At 31.0% G+C, this 18652-nt stretch overlaps 2 protein-coding genes across 2 annotated transcripts; one reads left to right on the top strand and one right to left on the bottom strand.

Moving 5' to 3' along the window:
• Nucleotides 1-5408: 5408 nt before the first annotated feature.
• LOC112782266 (protein JINGUBANG) lies at nucleotides 5409-7446 on the bottom strand. The gene is made up of 2 exons (XM_025824611.3): nucleotides 6624-7446; nucleotides 5409-6307 (listed from the first exon to the last, which is right to left on the bottom strand). Exons 1-2 carry the CDS (start codon nucleotides 7169-7171, stop codon nucleotides 5431-5433), a joined length of 1425 nt encoding a protein of 474 aa, XP_025680396.1. The 5' UTR covers nucleotides 7172-7446; the 3' UTR covers nucleotides 5409-5430.
• An 8696-nt stretch (nucleotides 7447-16142) lies between these two features.
• Nucleotides 16143-18241, top strand: LOC112782492 (allene oxide synthase 3). The gene is made up of 2 exons (XM_025824900.3): nucleotides 16143-16945; nucleotides 17215-18241. The coding sequence occupies exons 1-2, from the start codon at nucleotides 16382-16384 to the stop codon at nucleotides 18097-18099; spliced, it is 1449 nt and encodes a 482-aa protein (XP_025680685.1). The 5' UTR covers nucleotides 16143-16381; the 3' UTR covers nucleotides 18100-18241.
• Nucleotides 18242-18652: the final 411 nt, after the last annotated feature.

Genomic DNA, 18652 nt, shown 5'->3' with positions numbered 1-18652 from the left:
AAAAATCTTATTAATTCACGTGTGTAAAATCTGGCAAATGTTAATATAGGTACAAAATGTATTGACTCGTCTATATAAACTCTGGTAAATATATGTACAAATTATGTGTTTTTTGTGTGCAAACCTCTATAAATATAAGTGCAAATTATTGTTGGCCAAGTATTTACTCAAAATAATAATATTTGCTGACCATATAGCATTGTTGATATCAAATAATCATCAATGCATGATTGACTCTCTCAATAATAATAATAATAATAATAATAATAATAATAATAATAATAATAATAATAATAATAAGAGTTTGTAGCAAGATTTTTAACTAGATTGTAATAGGCTATGGATTCTTCCACGATGCCACATGTGACAAGATGAGAAAATCATGAAATTGAATGAATATCCACCACTCATGAAAAATTTGCATTAGGCAGCCAATATAAATCTAGAAAAGAATAATATTCTAGATTTTGAGTATATCCCAAGATTCCTGTTCCTATTATTCCTATTCCGATTCCTATTCCTATTCCTATTCATTCCCTTATATAAACCATACCATTTGCATTCCAACCTTCATTTCAAAACAGAAAACAAAGCTCTCAACAAATAAGAGAAAACTCTTAAGTGATTTGCCAAAAAAAAAAATGTCTGCAATGGTAGAAGCATGGATGTGGGAGTTAACAAAGCTTAGAGAGAAAGTAGTGGCAGCCAATAATAAAGCTAAAGAAGAGAAAGCAATGAAAAGGGAATCTCAAAAGGAGATGGTGGCTGTTCAGAGAGAGGTATCAACCATGTCAGAGGAAACTGTGTCTTTGCTTATGGATAGATTTGTTCCTTGCTGATTATTAATTGCTAAACATGTCTTGTTCATTCTATCTATATGTATATGCCATACACTAAGAAAATTGTAACGAAAATTCTGTTATTATGAAAACTACTATGTTTATATAACTCCTACTCCAATATCTGAATTATGATTTTTTAAGTTCTCTGGTATTCACTTTTAGATTCTCAGATAGATAACAACATTATTCGTATATTATAGAAACTATAACGTCATTGGTTTAATTAGTTGCTCTTACTTTATTGGATAATCCAATTACAATCACCAAGCAAGAAACTGAAAAACTATTCGTGTAGTTTTCAGTAATTGGCATTTTTTCCTTCCAAAGTTTGTAATTAGTAACTGAAAATTTTCATCCCAACCATATCCTTAAAAGGATTTTTGGTGATAATTGAAGTTAATTAATAAGATTATCCAAAACCGTGGAAATTTCTGTACATGGTAAGGGATCATGTTTTACACTGAAAACTTTTTTTTTTTTTTTGCTATTTTTCATTTTAAAAAACTAATAAAATATAATAAAAGATTTGTTATTTAGCTATGCAAAACATAAAAGTTTTAAGTTAATTTATTTTCATCTTAATTCATAGTTTAAGTTTGCATTCTCTGAAATATTAGAGAACTTGCTGTTCAGACAACACACTTATGCATTCACAAGTGGACATTAACCAAAAAATAACTCTACAATATTATTGACATATGTTTTTAAGACTAAATTTTTAAAGTAGTTCCTCAGACAGTTTTCACCATTTTAGTCGTTCAAATTCAAAATTATCTATACTGGTTTTGAGATTTCATTTTTGGACATGATATTGGTCTTTGGACCCTTTCTAGTACTGAATCAAACAAACTAAGTGTTGAATTGGCTCTGACTTGCTATGCTGGACACATGACTAAACAACGTCGTTTTGTTTTGACATTTGAACACGGCAAAAATCAGAAGAGGAAGAAGAGTTTATATGATGTGTAAATCATTATATTTCCATTCATTTTCCAAAATGACCATGTTTTTGTCTTATTTAAGATATAAAACTAAAAGACGCTATTTAGTCATGTGTCTAGTTTGGCAAGTCAGAGCTACTGAGCTAGGTTAGCATTCCATTCGTTGACTCAAATTGGAAAGAGTTCAAGGACTAATATAGTTACTAGAGCTGGATCTCGGAGATCAGTATAGTAAATTTTAAATCTAAAAGACTAAAATAGTAAAAGTCGTGAATCTCAGGACCACTATAGAGATTTAGCCATGTTTTTAATTAGACAAATTGATTTTGAATACAGATTAGAAGATAAGAAAAAAAAAAGCAAGAAAATGTACAAAGTGAATATAAGGATTATAAGCATAATTTGAAAGAAAATGTACAAAGTGATGAATATAGATCCGCCGTTTTTTCTTTTTCAAATTTCAATACCCCTATCTTGTTATATATTTTTCTTTCATTTGAGTATCCATGCTTTTTAGCTTGGAAGTTTAGATATTTCAAGAGGGGTCAATGTTAAAGTGTTGTTCTAGCCTGGATATTTTGTTATAGTCGTCCTAGAAAATATCAGGTTTGGCATAGGAATATACATAGATATTTAATGTTTTTCATTCATTACTAAATGGCTACCATAATTATCATGAAGACAAGGACTAAATTGGCTTGTTTGTAGGTATCAGTATCATAATTAATTATTAATTAACAATTAATAATGGAAACTATCTCAATAGATATTTTGCAAACATGCTAACCTTAGTAAAAATAAAAATAAAAATAAAAATAAAAAATAAAATAAAAAAATTAAAAAAAAAAACAACAAAAAAGAAACTATGTATATTCAATAGTTCATCTTAAAAATCCGCCGTGGATCTGAACTTCATTTAAGGGTTTATCGCTGGCTAATGAATTGATGCATGCACAAGACAGAATTCGAACATTCGACACTTATTTAAGCGGACGAGTGAGTTGACTAGTGACTACTTAATCAACTCAAGTTGGTTTCTTTTTTCTCTTTTTTGGTTGAGTTTTTTTTTTTTTTTTTGGTCATGGAGATTGGACAACCCCCAATCCTAGGTACTTCAAATGGATTGGACAACCCTCAATCCTAGGTACAATACACACCCACACGTAGGGGTGTCCATGGATCGGATCCGATCCGCATATCCGCGGTGTTTATCTGAATCCGATCCGAAAATTGCGGATATGGATCGGATCCACACACTAATCGGATCGGATTGCGGATTTTGTGTTGGTATCCGCATATCCGATCCGCATATCCGCGTATCCGCAAAAATAAAGAAATAAATAAGTAAAATATTCTTTTTATGTTTTATTTTAACTAATAATTATCATATATGTTAAATTATTTTAATTTATTATTCAAGAAAAGTATGTTTAATATTATTTTAAGAGTAAACATATTTAAAAGAATAGAAAAAATAAATTTTATTGATCTTTTTTTAATAAAAATAAGCTTTTAAAAATATTTTTGTGTTTTGCGGATATATCCGGTATCCGATCCGATCCGATCCGCAAATGTGCGGATCGGATCGGATCGGATCCAACCTTAAAAACTGCGGATATTGGATCCGATCCGATGATTGTAGTGCAGATCGGATCGGAATTTTGGCCATATCCGATCCGATCCGATCCGCGAACACCCCTACCCACACGTTCCTCACATACTTACCATTTTTCTTTTTCTCGGTTGCCGTTGGTAGGAATTAAGCCCGAGACCTTTGAGATGAGAAAGGGACGGAAGAGTTGCTTTCTTAAGAGAAAGTGAGAAACTGAGAAAGTCCAAAAGAAAAAATAAAAGACAAAATAGCATATATTTTTTCTTTCTTTTTTTTTTTTGGGTAAAAAGCATATGTTTTTTCTGTCATGGGGAAAAAAAGATTATGGGCTGAAACAATAGTTGCTTTCTAGATGTTGCGTGAAAAGTTATGGGCCTCTATAACCCAATTCCTCAGTCCAATAATACACAGGATATTGCAAAAATAGCTATTATCCATAAAAGCGTTTCCCTAGTTTATGACTCATTTTCAAATGTTTTTAACCATTGTTGCACTCTTTATTAATTAAATAAATTTTAGTTTTTATTTATTATATTTAATAATTTATATCAATAATTTAAAATTAAATTTTATTAAGGTTTAGAATTTAAGAATATTTTATATTTATTTTATTATTTTTAATAATAAATTAGTTTGTAAGAAGTATTCTTTTTGTTTCGTCTTATTATATATATATATATATACCTTTATGTATACTTTTTTTTATATTAAGAGTGATTAATAAGAAATGAGGAGATAAAAGATGGTCTTTTATATTGTAAAAGGAAGATAAAAGTATATACAAATATCATTTTTCTCTTATTATTGGTATATTTTTCTATGCCTTTCAAATTCAAGAAATGAGCTACACAAGATTAATCATATATTAAAAAGCTGTAGATGATGTATATAATATAATAAAACCAACCTTATAAATTACACCAAACAAATTAGTAGCATTCACAACCATGGTACATATACTACATAGCCAGAGTTGACGTTTCCTCAAACGCAATATTTAAGGTATTTATCTCTTCAATACATTCATCCATAAAGCTTTCTTTTGTCAGCAATTAAAACAAAGAATGTCGTTTTGCTTTATTAGCTTTTCCATTTTTGGCACCTAGCTTTGTTGAGTAGTTGTCCAATGTCCAATAATATGTATATATGAATGTATGTAATGTTATCTCAGAGTATATCAGGCTACAAATAGTCCCTTCCTTTGGGGGCAGATGCATGAAGTATGTAACTTTCTATGCGTCTCAATCAATTAATGGAACCTGGAATTACCATAACACCCTCCTCTCCAATAACAAAACCATTTGTACACCATAAAATCTTAAGCCCTTCTTCAACAAGGACAACCAAGAATGTTATTCCAAATTTCCAATAATTACTTTCGCTCAATTGTAGGTTCACACTTGTAAAAATATGTTTGACTTATCATTAAAGATGATATATAATATGTTGATTACTTTGAGAGAAATTTTAATTATCTTTTCATGGCTCCACAAAATTCAAAAGATAAGATTATAGACAAAAGTAGGCAAATTTTAGACAACACTTTGAAGGTTTGTTAGGTACCATTTGTTTTGAGATACAAGGAGAATGAAAGATTGGACTTAGTATCATGTTTGTTGGTTTAGAGATTGATACTAAATTTTTTGTTTTTGTCCTCAAAATTTTAGTATTTCAGTACCTCTAAAAAATAGAGACACAAGAGACAAATTTTTAGAGATAGAAACTGAAATTTTAACATTTTATATCTAAAATATTCTTATTTCAATTAATTAATTTCTGTCTCCCACTTTACAACAAATAGAATACTAAAATTTATTTCAATCTCTATCTTTTAGTCTTTGTCTCTCAGTCTCAGTCTTTCCGTCTCTGTCTCTCCACCAAACGCTACCTTTATAATTTTGTTTTCCTAAGGTATCTTTTAATTCAGTAGGGTAAAGATTGGAATTGTGATTAAAGGGACAAATAAATTTTGTATGCTAAATTGCTAATATACTTAGTTACTGCACCAAGTAATTAAAAACATGATAGAATTCATTCATAAATTACGTGTTAATTTTGATTTAATGAAACGATAATAATCTTTCTTTATCCTGTTATTGTTATTATTAATAACACTAATTCTTGCGGGGGCCGCCGTGACTTCCAGCGGCGACTGAAGCGGCGGCACGTTATCCAAGACGCGCCAGACCTTGACGGAGTTGTCCAAGCTCCCAGTGTACACCATCCACCCATAACTTTCCTCTTCTTCTTCAACTTGTATAGCTGCAATGCACTTAACTGGTCCACTGTGACCGTTAAGAACCGAAAGCATCGCGTGTTTCCCACTCTCCTCGTCTCTCTTCCACACGCAAACGCTCTTATCGGCGGAGCCACTCACCACAAGGTTCCCCGCCACCGCCACGCAGAGAACCGCAAGCTTGTGCCCTCTCAGCACTCCCTCCTGAGAGAATCCATGCTTTTTATTGTTACACCTTCTCATTCCCCAGAACCTCACCACTCCGTCGGAAGATCCGCCGTAAAGCACCATGGACCACCGGTTGACCGCGAGTGCCGTGACGGCACTCTCATGATCCAACAAAACCTCTTCTAGAACGTGCATGGTGATCCCTTTCTTCCCTTGGTATTCCCTTCGCCACATCTTCACCGTGCCGTCTGCGGATCCGGTGAAAACATAGCACCCGAACGCCGCGACGACTGCATTGACGGCGTCGGAATGCGCTTCAATGGATTCCAAGAATCTGGAATCGGAAATGCTCCATACCTTGACGGTTTTGTCCCAGGAGGCGGAGTACAAGAGGCCTTGGTCCTCGTCGAGGCTTAGACTCGAAACGGCGTCGTAGTGCCTCCCCTTGCTCTTCGGTATCACGGAGCTCTTCACGTACTCTCTTAGAGTCGGTAAGCTCCCTATGCGCCTGTTCCATCAACAACCCAACGGTTAGTCAGTTACTGTTTTAGAGTTAGTTATACACAAACTAACTAACAAAAATACTTCAACAATATTCACGTGAGATTGATTGACGAAAATAGTTAAATAAAAATTTAGTCAAATTATTTAACAACTTTCAATTAAATTATCAACTATTAACTTCACGTGACTGTTATTAAATTTTCTCATAATTCATTGAGATTCAAATACAATTAAATTCATATGAAATTAATAATTAAAAAAATTTAATAATAATTTAGTCAAATTTATAAAATTAACTCCACGCATCTTTTTGTTATTACCTGTGGTTGGTTGGGTTGGTTCGGGACACCTTCCATATTCTAATCTTTCCGTCTTGGTGACCGGTGAATATTATTTTGCCGGAAATAATTATAGACTTAACTAAACCGCTTCTTGATTTGAAGCCGGTAAAGTCCTTCAAATCTTTCCAAACCCTAATGTTCTTGCTATCGGAGCCGGTGTACAGCAAGTCCCCACACACCGCCAGCGAGTATATATGCCCTTCTTCCCTTACCAGCGACCCGACCAGCCCGTTTCGCACCGTCATCAAGTTCTGTTTCAGCTGCTTTGGTGGCGTAGACGGCAAAAGCCATGGCGATTTGTTGTAGGGAGAGGTGTTACCTTGGTAGTTCAATGGTGACGTCATGTATGGAGAACCGACGGTGGAACTGGTGGCGCCCGAGGCGCTACTCGGCCGCTGACTCCAGTAGTCTGAATCCTCGCTTTGGAGGTCGTGGTCGTGGTCGACGTGAGGTGATGACGGCAGATCGGAGTGCAATAAGACTCCAAGCTTTTGCCGGTGTAACGTTGGGCTTGGATCAACAAACATGGTAGATACTTTCGTGTTTGATTCTAGTTTTTAAAAAATTTAAGAATTAAATCAAGATTTTATTAATAATTAAAAAAATTGAAGAAGAGGGAGAAGGAAAGTATGAGATTTGTTTAAGAGAATGGAGAGGTGAGATTGGATTATGAGGTTATATAAATAAAAGAGAGATTGAAAGAGAGAGAGAAATGCATGAACATTGAATAGAAGAGTAATAGTGATTGGGGACACGTGGCGGTGCCACATAATGTGTGGTGTATTGTAAGTCCGGTATGAATAGGTAATGCTTGGTTAGTTAGTGGTTACATACAGAGTTTTTGTTTCTCTTCGGGATAATCACAATTTCTTTGTATACGTCTTCTCATAATTAAATTTGGCTTCACTTTTAACAAATTGTTTGGGAATTTGTAATTACACACTTAAAATAGTCTTTTTGTAACAAAAAGAAAACAAAGTATATCGGTTTGATTACAACGAACATCGCTTTTTTTTTTTTACACGAAAGAAAAAAAAAACTCCGTTAATTTAAATTTATGATAGAAATTCAGGTGTAATTGATTTTACGTGAAGTTAATACTTGAGAGTTGTTAAATGATTTGACTAATTTGATAAAATTTTTATTTAATTACTCTCAAATATCAACTTTATGTAAAGTCGATTTCATCTGAGTTTTCACCTTAAATTTAATATATGAGTAACTAATAACAAAAACCAAGTCCTTAACTATTTCATTTTAAGTAGTTTTATATATGGAGGTCACTTAGATAAAGATGTTAAAAATGTCTTTTTTTAAAGATGTTTTTTAAAAAATTAAAATTGTTAATATATATAATTAATTAAACTGTGTTATTTTATTAAAATTAGACTAGACAAATCAATTTAGCCAAAAAAATTAGTAAATTAAATTTTAAATCGGTCTAAATTAATATTTTTTTTATAAAAAATGACTATAATATTCCTAATTAAAAAACTCTAAATCCTAATCCTATGACGACGGAAGAAAAAAAAAAGGGATAGAATTTAGAATTTTTAAAGTTAATATATATATAATAAGAGTATTTTAGTCATTTTCTATAATAGGAGTATTGTAATAATTTTTTATGAAAAATAATATTAATTTAGACCGATTCAAAATTTGATTAACCATTTTTTGGTCAAATTAATTTATCTGCCTAATTTTAACAAAAAGTAACACAATTTAATCGATTATATGTGTTAAATTTTAATTATTGAAAAACATCTTTAAAAAAGACGTTTTAAACATCTTTATTGAAGCATCCCCTTTTTATATATATATATTCTGTTATTAATTCTATTTTATTTTCTCACAAGTTAAAGTATTAAAAAAGTAGATTTTCCAAATCTATTTAATATGATGTATTAACAAATGGTAGATATTCTCGTAATGATATCTTCACATGACGATAGTATTATATATCATTAGATAAATTAATATGTTTGACTAAATATATTTAGTTAACTATCTAAAAGTTCACAATATCATCTTCATATAAAAATATAATCATCATGTGAGTATTCGGATCCCCTTAACAAATACGTGAGCATAACATTTGAAGAAAACATAACTCTTGTATTGTCAAAAGATAGATTGCGTTTGCCGGAAAAGAAAGCATATGGACCATGCAAAGCACATCATAGATTATATTATTTTAGGATTGAGGTAAGCAATCGTAGATATTAAAAGCTCTTTGTACCAAACATTTCACCAACATTTTGACTTTAGTAGCTGCGTTAGGGCTTCACTTATCTCACCGGATTCTTGCAGGTGTCCTTCCAATTCTATCCCACATTCCCACCATATATAAATTATGTCTACTTTAATAAGTATTTCTATATAAACTAAAAATATTTTAGTTACGTAAACTAAATCAAGACTTATAACTATACTGGACTCTTATATATTAAAATAAGCTTATAGTTGTTATAATATATAATTATTGTACCGAGTTCTTAGATGAGATGGATAGTGTATCTGCGTAAAGGTATTTATTTATATATGAAAATGCCATGCATATATATTGTCGAGGACTGATGATGATCATCATCATTATTGAAGATGCCTTTGTTATATATTGAAGTGTTTAAAGGCATCTTTTTAATAACTTAAAATGACAAAATCTATATACTAAATTGGTCTTCAGGAAAAAAAAAAAAAAAAAACTTACTAGAAAAGTAATTAAAATGTCAAGAATAACATGATGCTGACATTTAGAGACGTATTAACTAACAAATGCCAGTTATTAGTCATAGTTTATTGCCAAATAATAAACATTTCATCAAGCAATATTAAAAAGTGATAAAAGGTCACGTAGCTATAGTAGTGTGCATGATTTTTAAAATCAAACCATATATTGTTAAAATAACAAAAAATAATAAGAGTAAACGCTTCTCACATATGCTAGGTCAAAATCACAGCAAAGAGGATCATAAGAATTAAGATGGTGTTAATTACAAGGATGACACTCATCAGATTAGTGTCACGGGAGTGGCTAGAAATTTGTATTGGACACTTGGCCAAAAGATGTGGCTTTTTTTTTATTTTGTTCTAGAAAGTGGCATATATATATAAATCAAGTACAATTAACTTTACGTAAAGTTGATAATTAAGAGATGTTAAATAGTAAATACAACCTTATATGTTTAAAAATTTAAAAATTATAGATATAAAATTTATATTGACCGAATATTAATTAATAAAAGATTTGTATACCCAAAAGTTAAAGTTATGGTAAAAATTCAGGTACAGTCGACTTCACATAAAGTAGATATATAAAAACTGTTAGATGATTTGACTAAATTTTTATCTAATAACTCTTAATTATCAACTTTACGTAAAATCAACTGCACCTGAATTTTTACCGACTTCTAAACCATATTGACTAAATATAAGCGAAATCTTATCAATTTCTTAGATTTAGCAATTCCGAAACGGAACTAGTGGTGAGATGTATATTCTTGTCAATCACCTTTTACATTTCTCAAAATGCATTAAAAATATTAGGTTTATATGGGAAATATATGTGATTGCCGTCGCTTCTTTATGAAGCCAATCTTAGAAGTTAATGATAGGGTTAAGAATATGGTGTTGAGAATGGAGTTGAATTAGTCAATTCAACTAGATTAATTAAACACTGATCATTTGACCAGTTCGATTCAAACAAATAATTAATTATTAAAAAATTTCTCAATTTAACAACTTATTCTTCATTGGTCATTCCAACAAGCTATTTTGTCTGTCCCCATTTATACAAATTCCCAATGTAACAACTCATTTGAAAGTAGGTCCAAATTAAAATATGGAAAAGTCTAGGACCAGTAACTTTATTAAATTTTGGTCAGCATGTAATCAGCAAAGAAAAGTGAGTTATTGGATCCAATCTCACACCATTAAAACTATTATTGATAGCTATTTGATGGCTATAAATCACAAAAATTGCTGGCTCCCTAACATTTCTCTTAAAATATTGGTTGTTGCAATTATACTACTAAAACTTTTTTTATTTATTGTTAGTGTCATGCATGCATATATACATTCGGTTAGGGGTGTAAGTTACCAAACCGAACCGAAAATTACTGCAAAATTGAATCGAAAATTACAATAACCGACTTAAAAACCGAAAAAAATTGTCTTTTTTTTTGTTTTTTCTGACAAAACCGATCGATTCGGCTCGATTTTCGGTTGGTTTGATAAAAATCGAACCGAATATATGCATACATTTCAATGTTTTAATCATTTTAACCTTTAACCTAACAACAAAAATCCTCAACCCCTAACCATTTCAATGTTTTATTCTTATTATTTCAATTTATTGACTATTTTGAACCTCTAATTATTGTGATTTATATTCTTTTCATTAGGAATTAAAAATCGAAAAAATTGACCGAACCAAACCGCTATTGATTCAATTCGATTGTTGTAAAAACAACAAACCAAACGATTGTGTATCTATAAAAACCGAACATATCGATTTAATTGGTTTTTTGTCCAAAACCAAACCAAACCGAACTGATAACACCCTACATTTGCTTGAGCCTAGACTTTTAATTTCTTGCTTTGATTTGTCACTTTTTATGAAGTGGAAATAAAATTAAACATACAAATAATAGGGTAATGTTAGGTATTCAATAACTTTTTTGAATAACATAAATAATTACTAATCAAATTAAAATATACTACACCTTCAAATTATTCACCTAAATTTTAATATTAGAACAACTATCCGTACACCTAATAAAATAAACATTCGATATATCAGTTATTCACATTGTTTAGTATTTTTATTGTCTATCTATACTTTTTTCAAATAATATCGTTAAGTTATTGGCTTAATATATATCATTGATTAATTTCCTTTGGTGCATAGTATGGCTGCGCTGGACAAGTGTTTAAAGGAATATCACGGGCAAGGGAATAGAGTTGAAGTTAGACACGTGTCGGCTGCCTAAACACTCGACAAAAACAAACGTTGAGGATAATGTTGTACATGTTGTGATGATACATTCATGAATATGGATGAAATCAATCAAATAATAATTTCATTATTCTTGAGCCCTTTGGAATTCTCAGTTATACATATAATAGTTGACAAATAAAGCATCTAGCTAGCTAGGATTATTTGAAGTCAAATTCAAACATAGATAACAACCTTAATCAAACGTAATTGTGTTGTACGTTATAACAATGACATGAGATAACACTCATTCTCATCTATTGCAAATGTACTTCACGTATGGTGTGATAGAATAAAAGAGAACGTGAAAATTAGAAAGAGCATTATTATCAATACTAAAATTAATATATAATATAATTACAATATTTGACAAACTTCTTCATTTGTTAGTGTTTTATCACATTTCATTAGAAACGTATAATTAAATTCAATGCTACGATCTTAATTAAGGAGGGACTTTATTTTTCTAAAACAAGTTTATTGTAAAGTTCTTTTTTATGTGTGTGTGTATGTTTTTTTTTTTTTTTTGTGAGGGCATGGTGTGTGTCTTTTTTTTTTTTTTGGTCTTGCATGGTGTGTGTTTATGTATGTGGTTATTTATTTATTTATTTTGGGTCTAACTATGTATATGATTTAGTAATCTCTTTTTGGACCCGTTATTTTCTACTCTCTTAAATTAATTCCTTTGCACATATATGTACGAATAGGCCTTCCAAAAATACATAGTTCAACAGATCAGAAGCCCTAAGGGATATTCAATTTCGTTTTTATTTTTCTCATCAACTATTTTTGGTCACTTCTTGACCCAAAAACAAAAAGGAAATCATTTCACTCCTTTTGTTGAACTTAACGAACTATTATGACCAAATCAAACCAAAAAAAAAAAAAAAAGAACTATTATGACTAGGTAAAGTTTGGAAATTTTTATGATTCGATTTGATTTGATGATTAAGTATTTTTTTCATATTCTAAAGAACACGTTATAAGGAGGAGAATATTAATTTCTCATCACTCATTATAATACATTAATATTTAATAACTCAATTTTATAAGGTTAATTATTATATTATAATTATCATTCTACTATTAAAGAAATGTATAATATTAATTACACATAAATCTAAAAGCATCATATGAACATATGATATATCACAATAAAATATCAAATAACTTATAAAAATAGTAATTTATTTTTTTATATAAACTTAATTTAAAAGCCAACTCATAGTCTCTATCAAAATATAAGGAAAGGAACTCATGATATCACAACTTCACAATATATGCATTATTCTAAATACGTGCACTAAGATATGATCTCTAATTAACTTAGTTCTTCTTGCGAACCATGCTAATTTGAATATTGAAGTCCTTGTAAAAACACTCCCACCATTGAGAATGACGAACTTAAAACATTGAGAATTTGAAATAAAAAGATGACGTCAACATCGTATCTTCAATTTGTTCTCTACAATTTTATTCAAATAATTCCTAAATTTAAAAAAACAAAAATATTTATGACAAAAAACCATCGATGCACTTTGACTATATATGCTTCCTGATTGATTCTTCCATCATTATTTCTTGTAGATATTTTACTTTTATTTTTTTTATTTCTTCTTCTTTCTATTCAATATTATTGTCGTGAAATAGTGAATATTCAGATATTTAATTTAGATTCAGTATTTCATAAAATTGTTTTTTTTTTTAATTTAAATCGATAAGAAAAACCCGTAAATTAAGAAAAATTTTTCGTGAATTAATAAGTTGAATTATCAGGTAAGAACTTAGAAGTTCTTAACACTTGGATTTTGTGGTAATCAGGTGAGAAATTCTTACAACGTGGGCCACTTTCTTGTTTCTGTTTTTTTAAATTAAAATTTATATATCTTGTACTATAACAAATATATTAAAATTACAATCGAAATTTTTTTATTAAAATTATAAAAAATTTAAATTTTTAATATATTTATTTTATATTTATTAATAAAAAATTTTAAAACTTTGCTAACGTGGGAAATGCAAAACACGCTTTCTTCGTGGATCGGACATATACAATAACTTTTGGCTTTAGATATTATTAACAAAACTTAATAATATCATCACGACCAGAAAAAAAATATTTAATAATGTATATGATCAATATTGTTAGATGAATTTAATATTAAAAAAAAAATGAATTCATAAGTGGATTAATTATTCACTTTTTTATTCTCTTCATCTTTTCTGTTATAACTTTTTTCTTTCTCTCTCTCTATAAAATCATTGTCGGACACAATAGATTCACTTATTACGAATATACAATATTATTTGAATGCATTTATTTATTTATAGCTATTTGAAGTTTATGTATATCTTATCCATATATTAATAAAAGATGTGGCTAATTGTACAGCAAAAATCATATGAATAAGATATAATAAAAATAATATGAATATTGCTAATAAACATTTTAAATAAGGTACTAGTTAAGATTAGTTATTTAAGATAGTTGTATGTATTCTTTATATGATAAATATTTTGAAAAATTTAATATTTCAGTACAAACACCTTACCTAATGAATGAATAGGGGTGCTCATGGATCAGATTCGATTCGCATATTTATTCGAATCTGATTCGAAAATTGCGGATATAGATCCGATCCGCAAGACTATCAAATTGGGTCGGATCAGATCCACATACTAATTGGGTCGGAGTGCGGATTTTGTGTGGATATTTGCATATCCGCAAAAATAAAGAAATAAATAAATAAATTTTCTTTTTATATTTTATTTTAACTAATCATTATCATATATGTTGTATTATTTTAATTTATTATTTAATAAATATATATTTAATATTATTTTAAGAGTAAACATATTTAAAAAAATAGAAAAAAAATTTATTAATATGTTTTTTAATAAAAATAAGTTTTTTAAATATTTTTGTGTTTTGCGGATATAGGTATTTGATCCGATCCGATTCGACCCGCAAATGTGTGAATTGGATCGGATCCAAACTTAAAAACTGTGGATATAGGATCCGATCCGATGATTTTAATACAAATCGAATCGAAATTTTGACAATATCCAATCCGATTCAATCTGCATTCACCCTAGTAATGAATTTGAGATTGTTTTTAACTAAATCCAAATAATATTTATAAATTGGTACTAATAACAATTCTTAGTAGCTGGCTGGCATGAAATGATGTGGCCCACAAACCCAGAAAACCTGTCTATTAATACTTTTCTATTCTTTATTTGTCACGGGCACTAAAGTACTAAACACATTCCCTCTCAATAATTATGCTCCCCTCTGTTAATTATTTCAAATGTTTTTTTAGTCATATAAATTATAGTCTTTGGGGGAAAAGAATTCAGAAACGTGTATCTGCAATCTAACATCTTTTCAGGATTCGACCATTATTTTAAGAGGACCATAGCATTTAATTAATATTAGCATAATGAATTAATTAATTAAATAATTAGTGGATTTGAGTCTATCATTTTGATAACTTACAACTTAGAGTAAAAATTGAACGCAAAGTTTTATACTGAAATAATAAAATAAGTTACTTGCATCAACCTGATACATAAAATAATTTAAGAATTGATTTAGTTTCTAAAATTTAAAATATAAGTTACTTGCATCCTTTACACCATTTTCGCATTGACGTGGTTACTACTATGGTGTTTATACGTGGCTCATTACATAATGCATTGATCAATGGAGGCCAGAAGGGAAGCCTTAGGGTTAGGAAAGATGGCTGGCTTTCTCAGCAAATATTCATCAATATATGTTTATTTTGTTTGGTTTATTTGAATGAAAAAAGGTCACACAAAATTGTCTTTAATAGTGAAAAACAGTCGGTTATATTAGATATGCTAAGAGCTTGTAGTTTGAAATACTAAATTTTAGATAAAATATAGTGATAAGAATGTGAATTTATAATCTTTAAGATTTTTATTTACCAGATTTCTACCAATTATGCTAAACGTAAAAAATACTACTTAGTAATTACTTATTTTTAGATGTATAATTTTTTTTTAATTTTACTTATTTAATAAAATTTATTATTTTCTACTAACACTTTATTATTAGTTCATTTCTTTTAATTTAAATTAATAATTTAATAATATACTTTTATAATACATTTTTAAATATTACTAACTAATTACCCAAGTTTACTAATTTCTATCATTTCTAGTCGCATTTTATTATTTTCACTAAATTTCGGGAGCTAGCTAAGGTGGCTGGCATGCACGGCGGCATGTCCGTGAATATTCTTTAGTTGCCACCTCGACGGTCGACGTAGCAGCAGCCAATAGGCACCACTACTGACCAAACCAATTCTCATTTGATAATTATCCTCCATCAACTTGCTATTTTTACTAAGCTGGAAACTCAAGTGCAGTCGACTTCTAAGTAAAATTGATAGTTAAAAATTATTAAATGAAAATTTAGTCAAATCAATCAAATCATTTAATCACCTTCAATTATCAATTTCACATAAAACACTTTCAATTATTAATTTCACATAAAATCAATTGTACCTGAATTTTTACATTCTATTATTAATATTTATAGTCTCAGGGGATTAATCATAAATAAATAAATAAGAAAGAGAATTATAGACAATGACTACTAACATGTAGCTGCTACTTCAAACATATATATATAGGACCATTTATCGTTCCCACTCCATTATTCGTATCAAAATAAAACAAAAATAATACATCATTCCGTAGCCTGGCCTTAACAATGGCTTCTACCAACAAGATTATCAATAAGCCACTCAGAACCATCCCCGGAACCTACGGCCTTCCCTTCTTCGGACCCATAAAGGACCGCCACGATTACTTCTACCACCAAGGCCGCGACACCTTCTTCCTCTCCAAGATCCAAAAGTATAACTCCACCGTCATCCGTACTAACATGCCACCTGGCCCCTTTATCTCCTCCGATCCAAGAGTCATAGCTCTCTTGGACGCTGTTTCCTTCCCCATCCTCTTCGACAACTCTAAGGTTGAGAAGCGCAACGTTCTTGACGGCACCTTCATGCCTTCCACCTCCTTCACAGGCGGCTACCGCGTCTGCGCCTACCTCGACACCCACGAGCCCGCCCACGCCGCACTCAAGAGCTTCTTCATCAGCACCATCGCCTCCAGGAAGCAACTGTTTCTTCCTCTCTTCCGCAACGTTGTTGCCGAATGCTTCACTCAAATCGAGAACAACCTCTCTTCCAAAACTGCAACTGCAAACCTAAACGACGCCGTCTCCTCCGCCTCCTTCAACTTCATGTTCCGCCTCTTCTGCAACAATAAGGTACTTATTCTAACTAACTAACTGAATCGTTAGCTCGTTTCACGTGGTAGTAATAACTAATTCGCATTTAAAAAGAAAAATACTCAGTTTGGTCTATGAACTTTTCATTCTTTAATCACGTTAGTCTTTACAGTGATTTTTGTCCTAGAGTCGATTGAAAAGTTTGAAAACTAAATTAAGACAATTAAAACTTTAAGAGCTAAATTGAGAGTCAAGTATAACTTCAGGATTAAATTAAGTATTATCTCCATTTTTTCTGTTGTTAAAAGGATCCTGCGGAGACGAACCTAGGTTCAGAAGGGCCGAAGCTGTTTGACACGTGGCTACTGTTCCAGCTGGCACCACTGGCGACCCTGGGGCTCCCGAAGATCTTCAATTACATAGAGGATTTCTTGATCCGTACGGTTCCATTCCCAGCTTTCCTGGCGAAATCGAGCTACAAGAAGCTCTACGAAGCATTCTCGGCGAACGCGGGGAAGCTTCTAGAAGAAGCAGAGAAGGCCGGGATCGAAAGAAGCGAGGCCATTCACAACATAATATTCACGGCGGGGTTCAACGCGTACGGAGGGTTAAAGAACCAGTTTCCAACCCTCATGAAGTGGGTGGGTTTGGGCGGCGAGAAGCTTCACAAGGAAATAGCGGCAGAAGTTAGAAGCGTAGTGAAAGAAGAAGGAGGCATCACAATAAACGGTGTTGAGAGAATGAGTTTGGTGAAATCCATAGTGTATGAAGCTATGAGGATAGAGCCTGTAGTGCCGTACCAATACGCGAAGGCCAGGGAGGACATAATAGTAAATAGCCACGACGACTCTTTTCAGATCAAGAAAGGGGAGATGTTGTTTGGGTATCAACCTTTTGCCACGAAGGATTCTAGAATATTCGAGAAGGCGGAGGAGTTTGTGGCGAGGAGGTTCGTTGGGGAGGAAGGGGAGAGGTTGTTGAAGTACGTGGTGTGGTCGAACGGGCCTGAAACGGAGCAGCCCGGGCCGGAGAACAAGCAGTGTCCTGGGAAGAATCTGGTGATACTACTGTGCAGGGTGTTTCTGGTGGAATTCTTCTTGCGTTATGATACTTTTGAATTTACATACAAGGATATTGTTTTGGGTCCAAATGTTACCATCACTTCTCTCACTAAGGCCTCTTCTACCTTCTGAGTTATTATTCATCTCTACTGTACTTTGTGAAAAAACCACCTACTTTGTTTATATTTTCATTTATTATTTTTTATCAAATATGTTAGTCACTAAAATTATTCATTAATATATTTATATATAAATATATATATAATTTATTTAATTTATTTTTAATATATATTTTATAATAAAAATTATTTAATAGCTGATTTTAGTATATATTTATTATCATATTCATTTTCTATGTATGTCTACCTGGAAAAAATTTGAATGAATGTTAGGGGTGTCCGCGGATCGGATTGGATATGGCCGAAAATTCGATCCGATCCGTATAATTTCTATCGGATCAGATATGATATCCGCACTTTTTAGTGCCGGATCCGATCTGTGCGGATCGGATATCGGATATATCCGCATAATTAAACCTTCTCTTTTTAATCATATTTCTATGTAAAAGAATTCGATAAAAATTTTTCTTTCATACTTTTAAACTTATTTATTCCTAAAATATTTTTAATCAAACTCTCTCTAAATAACAAAAATAAAATAATATAATATATGAATAATAATTACT

Source organism: Arachis hypogaea, chromosome 20 (genome assembly GCF_003086295.3).
Source record: "Arachis hypogaea cultivar Tifrunner chromosome 20, arahy.Tifrunner.gnm2.J5K5, whole genome shotgun sequence".
Taxonomy (NCBI): Eukaryota; Viridiplantae; Streptophyta; class Magnoliopsida; order Fabales; family Fabaceae; genus Arachis; species Arachis hypogaea.
The sequence above is the reverse complement of the archived record's forward strand: the minus strand, read 5'-3'. Positions and strand labels throughout refer to the sequence as shown.

Excerpts from the sequence above, each read along its gene's own strand:
- LOC112782266 (XM_025824611.3), bottom strand. The coding sequence starts at position 7,171 with ATGTTTGTTGATCCAAGCCCAACGTTACACCGGCAAAAGCTTGGAGTC. Across the intron at positions 6,308-6,623 it reads ACCAACCCAACCAACCACAG|GCGCATAGGGAGCTTACCGA; the intron begins GTAATAACAAAA and ends TTGATGGAACAG.
- LOC112782492 (XM_025824900.3), top strand. The coding sequence starts at position 16,382 with ATGGCTTCTACCAACAAGATTATCAATAAGCCACTCAGAACCATCCCC. Across the intron at positions 16,946-17,214 it reads GCCTCTTCTGCAACAATAAG|GATCCTGCGGAGACGAACCT; the intron begins GTACTTATTCTA and ends TGTTGTTAAAAG.